Source organism: Xiphophorus hellerii, chromosome 11 (assembly GCF_003331165.1).
Source record: "Xiphophorus hellerii strain 12219 chromosome 11, Xiphophorus_hellerii-4.1, whole genome shotgun sequence".
In the NCBI taxonomy this organism is placed as follows: Eukaryota; Metazoa; Chordata; class Actinopteri; order Cyprinodontiformes; family Poeciliidae; genus Xiphophorus; species Xiphophorus hellerii.
In genome coordinates, this window is record NC_045682.1 from 3,819,620 (window position 1) to 3,837,677 (window position 18,058).

General features: G+C 36.7%; 2 protein-coding genes across 2 annotated transcripts; one reads left to right on the plus strand and one right to left on the minus strand.

Moving 5' to 3' along the window:
• On the plus strand, positions 1-8,089 carry rbm41 (RNA binding motif protein 41). The gene is given in 8 exon segments (XM_032577102.1): positions 1-113; positions 2,019-2,135; positions 3,035-3,239; positions 3,316-3,520; positions 5,836-6,290; positions 6,388-6,535; positions 7,809-7,962; positions 7,964-8,089. Coding segments are annotated over 8 exon segments (1,320 nt in total). The 5' UTR covers positions 1-105; the 3' UTR covers positions 7,992-8,089.
• A 2,510-nt stretch (positions 8,090-10,599) lies between these two features.
• On the minus strand, positions 10,600-15,478 carry cldn2 (claudin 2). The gene is made up of 2 exons (XM_032577103.1): positions 14,811-15,478; positions 10,600-12,853 (listed from the first exon to the last, which is right to left on the minus strand). The coding sequence occupies exon 2, from the start codon at positions 12,827-12,829 to the stop codon at positions 12,011-12,013; it is 819 nt and encodes a 272-aa protein (XP_032432994.1). The 5' UTR covers positions 12,830-12,853; positions 14,811-15,478; the 3' UTR covers positions 10,600-12,010.
• Between the last annotated feature and the right edge of the window lie 2,580 nt (positions 15,479-18,058).

Sequence of the window (18,058 nt, forward strand, 5' to 3'; positions counted from 1 at the left end):
TACTGTAAAGATAAGAAAACCAACCTTATGCGTTGAACACGTCAAAATTCAACTGCATTTCCCATAATTCCTTGTTTCCGGATTCGGAAATCTGAAACGGGAAACATGCGAAGGTAAACAACACTTTCTGTGTGAGATACAGTTGCATTTTTTAAAGTATTTCCTTTAGCTTGACTAAAAACATTTGGCTTTAGTCTCACTTTAGTTTCGAAATTGTGTGAAAATGCAGACCCAGAGCTGTTGTTTTAGCTTTTGCGTCGCTTATTTCGTCATGTTCCTCTTGTTGTCATGGAGATAGCGCCACCGTTCCAAGCTAGCAGTTATGTGTTTACTGTTTATAACAGTTTTATTTGAACATACGTTAAGTTTTATCGTGTACTGTTGTGTTTAGTGCTCTCACAGACTTTCTTCTGCACAGCTCGTTTCTATCCATACTCCGGAGGTTGTTTATTTCGCATAAAATGGGAAACGTAACAGAAAATGAAGCCGAAGTCGCCATCTGTCCACCACTGTGCTTCACTGTTAGGAGGTTTTACACATCCACATTGTTGGGCTAAATATCTCCAAAAGGTCATTCCTGTTGGGTGCTTTTCAGTCTCCTAGGAACTGAAATTCCATTGTGAATAAGTTTTCTAACTGTAGAATGAATGAAAATAATGTTGTTTTGGTAATTGCCTTATAACTCTTCCCAGATTTTTCCACCTTTGCTTTTCAATGGCAGTTGGTGGTCTCTCTTTGTCCCGGAATTTCAACACAGTTGCTCCAGACTAGCAAACTGACTAAGTCCCTGTTTTTGTAGAGATAGTCAAACTTCCTGTTTATCAATGACATTTCATTAGCATCACCTGACTGCTCCTTTCCCCAATGGTTGTTTCCCCAAGGTCATCTGTGTTGTCTTTTTTTCTTTCCCCTGTTAAATACTAACAAGCTACTTTGGTTTTCCCAAAGCTGCACTTACATTGAAACCAACATAGTTGGAGCAGCTCTGTTTCTTTAGTTCTGATTTGTAAGATTTTATTCATAATTTTGTTTGTTTGAATTATTGTTTTTTTTGGGTAAATTTTCCGTCTGGTTTTGGATGGTATTCAGCTGAGGAGACTTTTTCCTCTTACTAGAACATTTGTTATGTTGCATAACAGTGGTGACAAGGTGTGTTGTTTACAATTTTTTGCATTGAAGTAAACAATTCAAAAGAATATTTGCTTCCTGGATTTTTAACTTTAATGATAATCATGTCATGTACTCAGGACACTTTTATGGGCAGTAGGAAAAAATTGTATCATAATAGTTTGTGGTATTTGTCCTAGCAAAGATATTAGAGGTGATGCAATAGTTAGCACAATTTTTATGACTTTAAATCAGATATAAAACACAAATATAATAAACCTACCCATTTTAATAGCAAGTTTAATTTATGTTACCCATTTAAGAAATAAGAAAACTGTTAAAAAAAAAACATATTTATAATAATTTCAGAGTCCTCCATGTTACTCAAGTGTCTGATTGCAGAAAGAAATGCATACTAATGTTTCTACAAATGGTTCCAGATGTAAATGTATTATATTTTATCACTGTCTTCATGATGGAGATAAACATATAAACACAGGCATCAATACGTGTCTGAGTGGCATCAAACCTCAAAGGGTCAACCAGTGTTGTGCTGTCTCACCTTTATTTCTGATGGTTTTGTAGCAATTCATAAATTATGAAACCTAAAGAATGTTGTTTTTTTTTACTGAAAAAAAGAATTTGGGCATCTCCTTATATATTTAATAAATCAGTTTGAACAATTTACACTTTGCTCAGGAAGTAATGCTTCTTGCTCATGAAAGATTCCTTTCTCTAATATATAAAACACTTGTAACCGAAACAAAGTCCACTCTTAATGCTCTTCTTCTAAGTCTTGTGTTGTTGCACAATTTCCAGCCACGTGTGACGTGAGAGACGATTGCAACACCATTGTGTTATGATTGAGTGCCAGTGTCATCAGAGCCCTCAGTATTGACGTGTCTCCTCAGAGTGAGCCGGAGAGCCTGCGAAGAGGGCCCCCTGCTGGAGGAGCAGGAGACAGAGGGCCAAAGGCAGCTGCACAGCCTGCTGCTGCAGCAGCTCCACACCGGCGTCGACGTTGACCGGTCAGAAACTGCCTGTTTGTGTTTGTTTGCTAAAAAATTTGGATCAAGGCTGTAGGTTAGCGGAGGCTTTCCCTTTACTGCACAATTTATTAATAAGTCATATTTTCCCCCTAGTTTACACGTTGATGGGTTGTTCTTAAATAAGGCAAGCTTTTGCCTTATTTAAGAACTTCACAGAAACATTAAAGAGAAGGAGAGTTCTGATTGATATAGTTGCAGTTCTATCCATGTTTTAATGTCGCAGAGCTCTGTCTCTTTGCAAATAGTTGAAACTTTAAGCTGGTATTGTTGTGCATCTTTTATCTGGTCATTTTGTGGAAGATTTAACAACTAAAATTGCACAGAACAAAAATATTTTTGTCCTCTCTGATTGGCTGCTGTTAGCCATACTAATTTTAACTTGAATGTTCATTCGTTGCATTTTTCGTAGACGCCTGTAAAAATCATTTCTATTCACATGGCTTGTTTGTTCTCTGGGAAATTATTTTTGATGATAAATACAGAAACAGAAACCATAAAAATCAAAACATCAACAATAGTGATAGTAATATTAATAATACAATAATATTCAGTGCAAAGTAGCCAACAAATTCTTTGATGGGGCGGTAAGGGACCTGGATAATGGACAGTGGGGTGCTGCCCCAAAAAAGGTTGAGAAACACTGATTTAGACACACACTTGGATAAACACTCCAATCAGACGCTCTGCTATGTGTCCCACAGAGCAACATGGAGAACCTAATTACTCTTGGCCTTCAGGGCTACAGGATCTTACAGAGTTATCTCTCCTTGTAAAACATCTGAGGCACACATTCAGACCATTCAGCTGCGAAGCCAAATGTCTTTGAGTTTCCCTGCAGCTGCAGGTAACGTCACTTTGAAACCAGCTTCTTCTTCCAGATGTGTAGCAAAGAGGCAGTGCTTCGCTCCGGCGTCGCTCTACCGGCCATTTGGGGAGCAGGCAGCAGGAGTGAGGAGCCTCTCCCAGTTTCAGGCTCTGCAGGATGGGGAGAAGGAACTGGTCGGCCTGCAGGAACTGGGACTCACTGACGCTGAGATCCAGCTGTGGCAGAACAGGGAGGCACCAGACATGTCAGGAGACAAGGTTGCCGCTCAGAAATTCAAAAACTTTTAGGTAACTTTCAGAGACCAAACCAGCTGAACCTCGTCATGTCTCACAGTCCAACGGTGTGTGTGCGGCTCCGGACGCAAGGCGGCAGCGTCTGCAAGCGATCAGGGACAAGATCGAAGCTAGAGCGGAGCTGCTGTCCCGACCGCAGCGCTTCTCCGCCAGCCGACCACTCTCACGCCGGGAGATGGAGATCGAACAAGCGCTGTTCCAGGGGAACGACCGACTGGGTTTCCTCACAGCTCTCTACCACCGAGGTATTGTTCAGCAATATAAATCAATTAATCGCAAGATAAACTGAAATAAGTGCGATCATTTTCACTTCAAAGAGATGCTTCCCTTTAATATAGTTGGAAACCGACATTTTGAGAAACGCTGCAAATATTTGGCACCAAGTATGAAGTGGTTAGTTTGCACTACCTGCCACTTTTGCCTGTTTTCTCTGTCTAAGCTGAATAATTATTGTTTTTTGATTTGCAGTTTTGGTTAGAGAGACTTCAGAATCCATTTTTATTATTGTTGTTTTGGTTTATTGTTGGTAGGCCTGTCACAATAAGCAATAAATCAATTAATCACATTAGAAATTAAAGCAAGCTTAATCATTTCTTTTGGCATGATTTATCATTTTTCTTGTGTGTCTCTCTCTCTTTCTATCAATAACTGGATGACAAAATTCTTCTGTCTGGTGCTTTTGGTCTCAACCAGCCCTTTTTTTGAAGGGCAGTTTTGTTGACAGACTTCAGAATTCATTTTATTTGTTGTTTTTCTTGTTTTATTTATTTATTTTGGATGTTTAAAACATCTTGTTCCAGTGAAAAATGTTTATTACAACTTAAAATATTCAAATATTTCAGAATGTGTTAATTCTTTAATATGTCATCACTATTTTACATTACTAAATGGTCTCAAAAAAACAATGTTATTGTTGATCGCAATAACTTCTGGGAATTTATTGTCCAACAAAATTTGTTATCATGACAGATCTATTTGTTTGCTTATTTTGGATATTTAAAATGTAAGTATTCTTTAGAAATTAAAGTTTTTTCTATATTGATCATTTGAAAATTTGTCATTGTGACAGGCCTAAGCAAATGTCAAGCGAGCCGTCAGAGAAGACAGGTGAAATTACCGTAGATTTCACAGAAGAACTTTTGTCCCAAACGAAGCTCAAACAATAACGTTGAATTCTTGATTTTCTGCTTTAAAATGAAGTTTCTGAAAAGGTGGAATCACGTTTTCTCCCTTCCAGGCTTTAAATTACACCCTTCACACATCTTCAGTGCATTTATAGAAGTCACATGCAGAAATTTTCTTTGTCTAACTTCCTGCTGGGAACTGCTCTTTGTTTCCCTGTCAATTCCCTTCATTCTTCAGCTTTTTCAGTTATTCTGCAGATCTGGTTATCCTAAAATAGACTCCATAGTGTTTTAGATACAAGTTAAGTGAAGAAAAAGAAGAAAACTAGATGATATGTTCTCTTTTACATTAACACAACTAACATCGGGGTATTGTATTAGGATGTTAAGTGATAGGCCAACAACAAGTGACAGAGGGGACTATAAATGGTCCTAATTATTATTTTTTAAAAGCTGAAACAATGAGGTTTGCATTTGTATTCGGCCTCATTGAGTGAAGACAGTTGAAATATCACTTAAATGTCACAGTAATAAGAAAATATGTCAGAGATTTATTTATCAATGCCTTAAAAATCAGATGTTTACATAAAGAATTGACTAATGTCTCTTTAAGCAATGAGGTAAAGCGCTGATGATGATGTCATGGCTTTGGAAACCTTTAATACGCTGGTTCTGACTGGAGGAACGGGCCAGAACTCCAGAAAACTATGGTGAGAAGCATGAGAGAAACCCAAAACACTTGACCCAATCATACAGTTCATGCACACCGCTACCAAATACTGAGGAAATGTACGTAAACTTCTGGTTTAGAAGATGTTAATAAATAAATCTTTCTAACATATTATTTTTGCTCATTATTGTGGCATTTAGCAACTAGAACTTTGATTACAAGAAAAGATGGGGCAAATTGATTAGATTCCTTGAGAACAATTAGTGTAGTATGAATCATAGACTTTAGAAAATGACACTAATACTCATACTTGTAACTTTTTCTACCTTTATAATGGAATGTGAATTTCCACACATATTTCCATTGTTCTGCTTGATAAATGGAAAGCAGTCAATAAAGACTGAATTCAAAAAAACAAAGTCATTTTGGTAATTCTAACCTAGAGCAAGAAAAGTTTGGTCTGATTTGACTTCAGAGAGGAAAATTAATCCATCTTCCAATCCACTCTGACCCCAGTACCTCAGCGGGAAAACGTCTTAATAGCAAAATGCTGCCAACACCGTGCTTTTCTACAGGAATGGAGTGTTCAGGGTAATGTCCATTGGTATTTTCCCTCAGCCAAAGCATTCTATTTTGAAGAATGTTTTGGCTTCTTCTGAAGGGTTTTGGTTGCACAGGGGTTTATTTTGAGATATTCTGTATTATCCAGTAGTTTATGGTTGTAAAGTGACAGAACTGTCTTTGATGTGTGTTGCTTCCAACCCAGACGGCAACACAGAGGAGAGCCAGCAGGGGGCATCATCCTCTGACCCGATGGACTCGCTCTACAGAGATGTTCTGAGGTGTCAGAAACACATTTCACCAGAGGACTCTGAGGGTCAACAAGCAGTGGGGTCAACATCTGGTGGTACATCTGACCAATCACAAAGCTCTCAGAGCCATTCACCTCGCCACGGGTCAGATCTGCAGAGCGAAGACGCATCAGAGCTTCAGCAGGACAGAGCAGACACAAAACCGCGAGCTCCTCCTGAACGGATAGATCTCAGTCAGCCAATCGGCAGACTCGGCGGCGCATTGGGAGCGAAGTCAGGAAAACTGTTAACCGTCAGCGGGGAGATCAAGACGCTTCCAGACGAAGAAATCCTGAACAACCGTGAATCTGTCGAGGGGATCCGGAGCATGGCACGGTTCCAAAACTACCAGCCGGGAAAACCTTCCAAGGCACTTTAACCCTCGTCTTATATGAAATGTTTAGAGAAACTTCCTGAATAACATGCTCATCAACTCCTGTAACCCTGCATGTTTTGTCTTGCTGTAGGTTCTGTGTGTGAAGAACCTGAGTGCACAGGCATCCATTGCACAGCTGGTGGCGCTGTTCTCCAGATATGAGCAGAAGGACGGGCCTCCAGTTGTTTACCGATTGCTGACAGGAAGGATGAAGGGTCAGGCCTTCATCACGCTGCCAGGTGAGAACCAGTTTTACTTCCACAGAGGTGGGATCGATGGAGTGTTCACATGTTGAACACTGAGGTACCAAAGTCCACAAAAATCCTGAAAAAGTAGAGTTTGTGGCCAAATCTTAAATGATATCAGAATACATGTCTCAAACTAACTGAGCCAAAACAGGAAATGTTTAGTCAGATGTGAGGAAAACTAAAATGTTTCATCTTTTTTCACTGTACATTTAACAGAATATAAGTCATATTACTCTACATGAAATGGAACAGGGTCCTACAGAAGATAGTAAGGGGAGTTGACTGGAATTAAATAAAATGTGGTTCAGGGGTGTGCAAACCTATGCAATCAGGTGACTGATTTTATTTTTTGCATTTCCTCCTAAGAAATTTGTTAGCCTAAGTAGATAAACTCAGTTTAAGGTACCTTGTAAAATAATGTCTCTTATTTATGGTAAAATACCAACAGCTGTAATCCTGGCAACTACAACATTTTACAGTGTAAATATAGATTCTACCATATTTATATTATAAAATTCTGGCAACCACAGCTGACGTTTTTTTTAAGGTGTATCTAGAGGTTAACAAAGTGGGACCAAGGACTCAACTTTGTGGAACCTCAGAGTGAAAAATCTGATGATGCATTTTAAAATTTTTCAACAACTGAAGACTTGTTTTAATTTGTATATTGCTTATTGATTATCACCTCCATTTTCTACTGAAGTCATTATTGGACATTTCCTCAATGGATGTTTTCCTTTGACACCAGAAATTTAGCAATACTTTCTTTGAAATTATTGATTTTGATGTTGCTTGTATCAATATGGACTGACAACTCCCAACAATAATCCTGTTATTTGTTCATTAGCAACTTTATTACTAGGTTTTGGTAGAAGAAAATAGGTTGGAAATGTCATTAGATTCAAATATTAGGCTTCAGTATCTTAATGTTAGCATGTTATGCATTCCAAAGACATAATAAACCAACAATACTAGTTATGATGGATGGATGGATGGATAGATGGATAGATGGATAGATAGATAGATAGATAGATAGATAGATAGATAGATAGATAGATAGATAGATAGATAGATAGATAGATAGATAGATAGATAGATAGATAGATAGTTAGTTAGTTAGTTAGTTAGTTAGTTAGTTAGTTAGTTAGTTAGTTAGTTAGTTAGTTAGTTAGTTAGTTAGTTAGTTAGTTTTTTGTAGTAAATGAATAACCCTGTGTATATTCTTTTATGGATGTTTCCTTGTGTGTCTATTTCTCTGTGCCAGACACTGAAATGGCCCAAAATGCCCTGCGGTTGGTCCATGGATACCGGTTGCTCGGGAAACCTTTGGTGGTTGAGTTTGGCCGCGAGCGGCAGGAAGAGGAGAAACAGATGGAGCAGGAAGGAGAGAAGGAGATGAAAATAAAAGAGCAAAGAAACAACAGAAATCCATCAGACTTGTAAATAAGCCTGTGAAACTGCACAACATGATATTTGTGTCTCCCTGGGAAAAAACAGAGTGTTAGAGTGTTGTATGTTGTATTAATAAATCTTTGTTTTTTTTAACCCATTGCCTCTTTTTATTCATGGAGCATTTTCTTGGCTATAATGTTTATAGAATTATTTTATTGTCTTATGTAAATGTGACTAATACAAATAAACTGAAATTATTAACTAGTGCAGAAAAGTTGATTTCTGATTCATTCCATATAAATTTTATTCAAACAATTGTAGAAGATATTTTGTTTCCTAGTGCCTCTTTTATTTTAGTTATTCCTCATTTCTATTTTTTTAGTAACTTTGTTATAAGACATAAAATATTTTTAAACCCAAGAGAGTTTTTAAGGCCTTCTTGACCTCTGGGTCTCATAAAAAGAAACTTTTTTATGGAATTAGCTTAAAAAATATTACAATTCAGCAGTTTATTGATGTTGATTCTCTTGCTCTAAGTGGTGTAGAAATGCATCATTTCTCAGATTTATAATTCTCGTTTGCAACTCTGCAGATATGTGACCAATGTGTGCTCTCAAGCCTCTGTGAAGTGTTTTCAGGTGGAGTTTACCTTTCCCACAGTTGCATATGAACATAGTCCACTGATGTTCTGTCTGTTAGTTTCTGCTGAATGGGAGGGGGGCCAGGGGGACTGGCTGCATTCAGGGCTCAGAATCAGGCTGGTTCATTCCTCCCATCGATCAAATTGTCCATTGAGAATAAACTGAATCCTTGTATAATGAAAGATTTGCAAACTGGAGTTTCAGAAATGTCTTTACAAATTTTCCTTGTAAAGAAAAGTTTAGCCAGTTTTCTCTAAATGAAGTAGAGTCTACACCACAAATGATCACCTAAAGTGTCAGAAAATAAGCTGTATTTTTTAAGAACAGCCTTTAAAATTACATTTTTGAAGCATTGTGGCTAAAGTGAATTCATAACCTGTTTGGCGAACTCAAACTACTCATTGATTGGAGTGAAGCGCGTCCTTTGTTTGTTTAAGTCTGTTTGTGTCTGTGTGCCGTTTGCCTTCAGTTCAGGGTTGTGATCTTTTTCTCATTCCACTCAAAAGAAAACATCAGTCGAAACTCACCTGCAAACACAAAAACTCGATCTTCAAACAAGATCGTCACACCAACTGCTCAAGAAACAATTTTCAGCTAAAACACGTCTTTTAAATTTCTTCTTTTTTTTCCAGTATGAAAAATAAAATATTTAATTCAATTATGTGCCTTCTGAATGAACGAAAATCCCATTTTGGAGTTTGATGATTTGAAAATGAATCACTGAACTGAGACTTCTGTACATCTCGTACAATTAAAACTTAATCGATTTCCATCTGGCCCAGTTTGGATTCTCTTAATATTTGCTTTTTCAGATTTTATTTACGAATTGTATGTTTGAATCAAGTAATTTAATCTTGTTTTAATTGATTTCACTTTGGAAAACCGTTAAAACCGTTTTAATGGTTCTGTTTGCAATTACAAATAAGGTTGTGGGTGTTCTGTAGGGATTGTTTTGTTGTTTTGGAGATTTGAGTGTTTATTATGGTATACAACCGTTTCCACAAAACACCTAAAAATAAATACATTTTTCATTGCTGCAGCGTAATGTGGCCCGCCCCAGAATTTTATACATTTTGGTTTTCGGTTCAGTTTCAAAACTTTCTCCAGCTGAACAGAAGAAAAAAAACTGAAGTCGTTATTTTTGGACTTAAAGAGGAGCGATCAGGAGTCAGTTCGCAGCTTCTGTTATTACAGCTGGGAACTAGTGCTGAACTCAGACCTGCACCTTCAGAGACACGTAAAGATAATTACAAAGATGGCCTTTTATTTTGTAAAGCACTTTGAACTGCCTTGTTGCTGAAATGTGATATAGAAATAAACTTGACATAGTATTTTGTCCGGATATGAGCATGTTGGCAATTCCTCTAATTGGCTTCCACTTTTACGCTTTTATCTGCAGGTAGGCTGCAAGAACCTTCCTTTTGAAGGCCTCAGCTCTGTGTTAGGTAAGTTGTAAGTTATAATAACTGCAGCTGTGGCTGTATGTGCAAATATGAGAGAAAAAATAAAGCAAGAATGTAAGAAAGATGTTGAATGCAATTTACCTTTATTTGCAAATAAAAAAGACGTGAATATATATAATATATTTGTCACATGTGTAAATTTGGCAAAGTGAATATAGTGAAAAGAGGAAAATGTAATTTACAATGCACATATTCCCTAAAACATTATACCGATACTTAAAAAAACAAGCACTTTTACACATTTTCATACTATTAAGACCCACTAATATTTTAGGATTTTCCCTGATTTCATATCAAAATGACTCCTAACTGTGACTGAGGACTAAAGGGAAAGATTTTAAGGAGTTGAGATTAGTCGAGGTTCTGAAAACCAATAAAAATCATAATTACAGCAAACATAAAATACTCATCAGCATTCATTTGGTGGTTGTTTGGTATCAGCTTCCGCAAACTGGACCCAAACTCTTCATTTATAACTTGTTCTTGTGAAGAATTTATATATAAATGTGATATATTTTTATTTTGGCTTACTTTACTTCTTAAACTGCTCTAGCTAGCATTTTTTTTGAAAAGCAAGGCAAGATAAGACTTTACTTTAATCTATTACCAAGAAATGTACAGGAAAATATTCAAGCTTTGTGAGGGAGGAATCACTTGAGGGGCAGGTTCAATTTAAAAGTATTACCAGCACATACAACAAGGTGCAGCTGAAGCTGTGTGATAGCTTAAAACTGTTCAAATTACACGTGGATGTTTTTTGTTTAGTACAGGAATGAGAACAAGAACTGAATGTTAAATAGAATTATTGTATTACTATACATTTTAATTTTATTTGTAATGTAATTCATTAGTTGTTTATTGTTATTGTTTTTACTGATGTTAAGTAGAGGAAAGATATCTAAAGACAAAGTGGGGGGGATTATATAAGTATTTACTTCTATCTACAATTTTTTCAACAAGAAACTGATGAATAAGGATAAACGACTTATCATATCATTTATCATTTATTGTGAAAAGCTTCTTATAAGAATTTTTTTGATTTATCATTGTCTCAATAAATTTCAATTAACGAGAAATAAAAAACAATGCTAACAGTATTACTGGAAATTTTATTTTTACTGTTTTCTCTATAGTTTGTTCCACAAGGCCACCGATGTCAGTAAATTCTGCTGCTGTGTGCAGTTATGTGATATAAATCACAATTTCCATATTTCAAATGGGAATGTTTTTTTAAGATCAGTATTTGTGTTGGATTCTCAATGCAGTTACCTAAAAAATGTAGTTAGTGGAAATTTTATAGCATTCATTTTAATGTTATCACAATAATACCACAAATTTCTGAGATAAAAATTCTAAGTCCACATCGCCCATCCCTACTGATGAATCACAGGCAGAGGGGAAGCCTGGAACATTTATTAATCTGCTATTTATTTTTTGCTGACTCTGCTTCGTTGTCTTTCCATCTGATTGCTTTGTTCTTGTAAAAGGTCTGAAATAAACGTTAAAAAACACCTTGGAGGTTTTGACAATATGAAATATTCCCGATCATCCAGGAAGTCTGACTTAAATCCAACTGATTTGGAAACAGAAGTTTTGTTCTACGGTGGCCCTGAAGTGCAAACCACTTCAGCAAATCTACAAATTTAAAAACACAACTTTAACTATATACAACAATAATATAGATATATTTTTTAAACACAGCAATAACTCAGCACAATTACAAATTAGAAAACACAATGACTTTAACAAAACAGAAGCGGTAGGTCTGAGTGATTTGTCGATGAGGTTTGAACTTCAGGGCCACTGTGCTTCTCCTTTAAAGAAACCACTTTCATCACAATGAAAATAACTTCATGGATACAATGAAAATAGCTTCAAAAGTCCACTAAAATGTTCCCTCCATATTCAATATACCTTTACATAATCTGAAGTTGTGTTTGGCATTTAGTTCACGGAGTATTGGAATCGTATCACACATATCCTGTGATGTCATATCCTGCTGCAGTGGGCTTCTTAGCTCCTGGGGCTCCCTGAGCGCTGGACTCTGAGGTACTAGTACTTCGGACCATTGTCTGCCCCCTGCTGGCTGTGTTGACGGCCCCCATTTGCAGGGTGGGGTGGCGGTAGGTCTGTGAAGTTGTCCGAGCGCCTGTGCCAGACATCCCAACTCCTACTGGGTACGGATATCCTAACCCATGCCGCCTCCCCCTGCCGCCCTCCTCCTCCACACAGCAGGAGACGCTCAGCAGTCCGCCACCCAGCATGGAGATGAGCGCGGAGGCCAGGCCGAGGTACAGGCACTCGCCGAGCTCGTACTTCATGCCGGCCGGTATGTTTGGGCTGTAGAAGCTCTGGACGACCTCATGTGTGGTCCATGACACAGGTACCAGAGACAGGAAACCTGCAGCGAGAAACAAAACCCCACCAGCTCCAGCCACACGACTCTTAACCGTCCCCGCATTCTCCAAGCAAAGAGTGCACTGCATCCCTAGAGACGCCATGCCAATCGCAAGGACGGACAACACGACAGAGATGACCATGAGGGCGCGGGAAGCCTGGAGGTCCGCCGGCAGAGCCAGCATGGAGTTGTAGGTCTCACACTGGAAGGCCCCTGTGCTCTGATAGACGCACTCCATCCACAGGCCCCTCATGTTTGCCACAACCGTGACGATGTTAGAGCCGATGTGAGCAGAAATTTGCCAGTAGGGCAGCACCGTGGCGACCAGGGTTCCCAGCATGCCCAGGAGGCCCAAGAAGAAGCCCATCAGCTCCAGAGCTAGTGATGCCATGTCAACAGCAGCAAAGACGGAGATCTGACAGGAAGCACATAGAAGAAGTTCAAGTAGATTAAACCAAAACAAAATATGTCTCAATAGTACGGGTTCTTTACTAGAACAAGTTGTAAGTTACAAGTTTGTGGATGCTGACACCCAAAAACCACCAAGTGAATATTGATGAGTTCTTTATGTTTGCTGTCATTAGGATTTTTCATGGTAGCTTTGGTAGCATTGAGTTCTGTAAACTAATTTGCCAAACTCTGTTTTGTGAAAACAGAGAAGTTGACAAAATATCAGCGGGCCTTATTGCAGACATTGTGCAACAGTGCTTCATTTTTGAGTATCTGTGCCTTTGGGAATATGTGCATTGCAAATGACTTCTTTCCACTTTTCATTATTTTCACTTTGCCAAATATACACGTACGACAAAAATATTTACGTCTTTTTAAAAAAAAAATAAAAGTGAAGTACATCCAACATCCTTCTTATGTTCTTGCTTTACTTTTCCTCTGATATTTTGTTTTGTACATTCAGTTACAGGAATACCTTACTGATGCAGCTATAAAATAAGTAATTCCTTCTTTTAGAAAGCAATGCCTAACAGAGCTGTCTGAGGCTTTCAAAAAAAGATTGTTGTGACTTTTGTTCAGATAAAAGTCTAAAAGTGGCTTAGCAAACCCTTAAGTCAAGTTTATTTGTATAGCACATTTCAGCAACAAGGAATGTCAAAGTGCGTTACATCATAAAAACATCATAAAGTCACCGATTAAGAAACCCAGCAATAAACATTATGTTTTATCAAATGCCACCATCAACATCATTGATACCCATCAAATATAATGATCAATATTCCAGTTAGTAATCAAAAGCAACTGTAAACAGGTGGGGTTTTAGCCTTGATTTAAAGGAACTCAGTGTTTCGACTGTCTTGCAGTTTTCTGGAAGTTTGTCCAGATTTGTGCACTGCGCAGAAACTATTTTAGGAAAAACATAAACATGTTTTCTTTATTTCAGGATACAACTAATCAGGTCCTAAGCACATTCATGACTTTGTTTTTGTTTTTATTTCATTGCATTATTGTCTTATTGTGCACGGCTTTGTGATAAATAAATGCAAACAGCTTGTGAAGTACCGCTTCAGATGGCAAGAAAGTCGATATGCTGTTTACATTATGTATACAGTTAAGCTGAAAATCATTTAAACCTCTGCCACGTTTGGATTTAAAATTGTTTTCATTCAGTGGAGAAGTTTGTCAAATAAAATATTCCAGTTTTATTTACATTTTAATTTAAAAAAAGATAGACATGTCAGAAATGATCTATTACCTTCATAAAATAATCTTTATTGCCATAAGGTAATTAATTATGTAATAATTATAGATAAATATTCATGACTAACATCAGAATGGAAACAAATACATTTTATAAAGAAGGATTTGTATGTGTCAAGAATTACTTACATTCATCCATGTTTTGTCCCACCCACTAACTTAAATGTTTGAGGCAAATGTAAAAGGAAATGAATTAATGATATCTTGCAGCACACCATTTTTAAATAAAGTATATTCTCTTAGAAATTAATACATCTTTTTTTAAAGTAATAACATAGTTAATTCTATTTTTATTGATATTTGTTTCAATCATGTATAATTTATGACACATTACATTTGTATTAAATAATTGAAGTATTCTAATACTGTGGCACTGTTAGACCTCCGTATATTTAAATCTGTGACCGTTACTTTTTTAGGGCAGACTATGTTTGTAGACGTCTAAACTTTTTGCCAAATCATCTTTTTGTTCCTTCTGAACAGCATGCAGCTCATGAATGCCGATATGCTGACGTCCAAATCTTATTTCATGCCAACGCTTTCAAAGTTCAAAGTCCTGTGATATATATATATATATATATTGTTTCATTCAGGAGTTAAAACACTGTTTCGCCTGAAAATAGACCAATATGTTCCACACGCATCCATTTTTCATGCATTACCTGAGATTTCTGCAGGTTAGGGGAGAGCCGGACTCTGAATTTGTTGAAGATTTAATAATGCTCCTTTGCTGCAGGTGGTGAAGTTGCAGCTGCAGACGATGAGGAGGCAGAAGGAAAAGATGTAGCCTGCAGCCAGTGCAGATTGTGTCCACCACTGGTATTTCTGTGTAACCTGCTGCTACTGCTACTCCAGTTGTGAAATATATTTTCTGCTTGCTGGATCAGACTCTGACTGCTTCCTCAGTCCTTAACATAGTGGCAGCTGTCGTGTTGCAGATGAATGGCACAGCCTGGATCAGACTAACGGAGTCAGAAAAACGCTTTTAGGACTAACTCTGTTGAAGAATGTATCCAAAGCTCTGCATTTTACAAATGGTCCTCTTAAGAAAACAAGAAAGTGGGACAAGAAATCTTCCACATTGTTCTGTTACTGTCTCTCATCTCTGTGTTGGTCAGATGCTCTGGTGTCTTTATTTAAAATTTGGGTCAGTGTCCCTCATTTAGACCTTCACCTAATGTCATGTACACACACACACTGAAACTGTTGGGTCTGATAGCGACTTGCATTCCTGCTGGCAGTCGGTTTAATCATTTTCTCATTTGTCATCTCTCCAAAACAAACCTTTGTTACAACGTCAGCAGTAATTTTGAACAAAAGCAAAAGCCTCAGCAACTTCCTGGGGGGGGGGGGAAATGACAATTATAGTTCATTAATGATATTGCTAATAACTCGTCATATTTTAACTTTACCAGAAAAATATATACATATACATGTGCATTATGTAAAAACATTTGGGTAAATTTGAAATATGCTAACAGTATTAGCTAAATATTACAAGAAATGTGTTTTTGCTAGATTATCCTCACTTGCAGCATGGCCAAACCTAAACAAGATATAGTTAGTTTGCCAGTTATATGTCTGAGTAACTTATTGAAACAGGTGCTGTGATAAAAACACCTATGCTAGCAATAACTGAATACACCTTACAATAAAAACAAATAAACTTTATTTTTACTTCCTAGCTCAAATTTTATTTTAATAGTAATTTATTGTTTTCCCCAGTACAGCTTTATGTCTAGCAATACCCCTGATGTTTTGTTAGTTTTAAAGGTGATAACTAAAATTCTTTGACTTTATTGGAGGCTAAAAATAGCATAATAACAAATAATGCCCTTATTAAAGGGTTTATAATAAATTAAACAGGAATGTTTTAAATAGTCATATCCTAAATTTGACTGTTTTAGTTAAATTTAGGAAAATTAATTAAGTTACTGTACAACTGGCATCATTTATTTTTAACAGAATATTGAAGAGTTAACAAATATTAAATATTAATAAATCATTTTATCTCCTTCTCTTACTTATTTCTTTCACTTATTAGTTTTTTATGAAGATATATGTATACATAAAACTACCATGTCAAAATTATTTATTGTAATGATGCACATTGACCATGAATATGTATAGTATCGTAAACATACTAAAGCAATTTAGTCTCTTTCATTGTTTTTTTTTTTTTTGTTTATTTAGTAATTAAACTGTTAATAAGAGAAATAAATTAAATCTGAAGTTAACATTCTACAGGTCAGTACCATCTACTAAAAATTCAAAAACAAACTTGAAAAACACAAAAGTAAGTCATATTAAACAATACATTTCTCCAGAAACACTGAGGATAATTAAGATCTCATGAATGTAAAATAGTTCTTCTTTTGTATATTTTGTAAACGTTTCATTTTTCAGCTGAAATGTAACTGCTGATTTCTCTTTTTTGGCACATTCAACATTCCATACCCAAACTGCTCGCAGCCTGCAATAATAAGATGTGAATTTACAGCTCAGGCTGACGACAAGCTTGGCAGCCGCCTGTACCTAATCAATTAAAATATGTTTGTTGGCTTGTCGGTTTCTAGAGGATAATAAAGTTGGAGAGAAATTCCATAAATAAACATTACATACCATGCTGGTGTATCCCAAGATGAGAGCAAGTGAAACTTCTCAGTTTGTTTTGTTTTTTTTTTATTTTATTTAAGCTTTTCCGATTCACAAATTCATTATTGGTCACTGGGTTTGCTTCTGATTAAGTTCCCAAACTTGAGTCTTCAGTTTCTGATCCTTCCATCCAGGCCTCACATGGCCACATCATCATAATGGGATTAGGTTGTAATCCAGCCACTTCCCGTACAAAGCAGACTGAGAGGCCAACGTCCACACTCTCTGAAACACTAAGCCATTATTATGAACCACAGAGAGGCATTATATAGACACACTGCATATCAATGAGCCTGCTCAGGTCAGCTTGTGACCCTTTGTTATTATGTTGAAGTTGGCTGCTGGTCAGTTGCTGTAAATCAGAGAAACAAACATAAATTTTTAATTTGTTTGGTCTTGCACAAATAGTCTACAACATCATTGGCAAGAAGCTTGATGACATGAAGCTTGGTCCAGTTGTAATGTAAATATACTGTTTATGTGTAGTTTAATTGAGTGAGGTCACTAATCAATTTTTATTCTTTTAGCGACTAGATCTAATAGTCATTTGATTTTCTGCTAACTTCCGATATAAATGTTGTAATTCTAACGTAAAAGATATTTTATAATCTATTCTTTCCTTTCTTTTCTGTGATGTTTGCAATTATTGTTCCCTGACAAATAGAAATAATTTTCAGAACTGATTTGAGACTGGTCAGGAGATGGTATATTTTATTTAATACGAGTTACAAGATTTTTCATACATAAACTTTAGCAGCTTATGAACTGCTATATTAAACACCTTATGGACACTGCCTTAGAATAGAATAGAATAGAATAGAATTACTTTATTCATCCCAGCAGGGAAATTACTTCGCAGTTACAGCATAGAGACAAGATACAACAAGACAAGACAAGACACAACAACAACCACCACTGAGTAGCAGTTGTAGACAAAATAAAAATAAAATAAAATATAACATGCTGTTAATATAAAAAGCAACTTAGAGCAGTCCTTGCAAAGATTCAAAAAATGCAGATACAGTATGTATATGTATATATATGTACAGCAAGTGTGCCATAGTGCAGTTGTGCAAAATTGGACTGATTAGTGCAGAACAATGATTTAGCTTTTATTGTACAGTGAGATGGCATGTGGCAGGAAGGATTTCCTGTATCTGTCCCTACGACAGCGGAGCTGGAGCAGTCTATGTGAGAAGGTGCTCCGCTGTCTGTCCACTATGTGGTGGAGAGGGTGCTGTTTGTCGTCCATAAT

Bases quoted from the DNA above. Each gene is read 5' to 3' on its own strand.
- cldn2 (XM_032577103.1), bottom strand. From the start codon at position 12,829: ATGGCATCACTAGCTCTGGAGCTGATGGGCTTCTTCTTGGGCCTCCTG.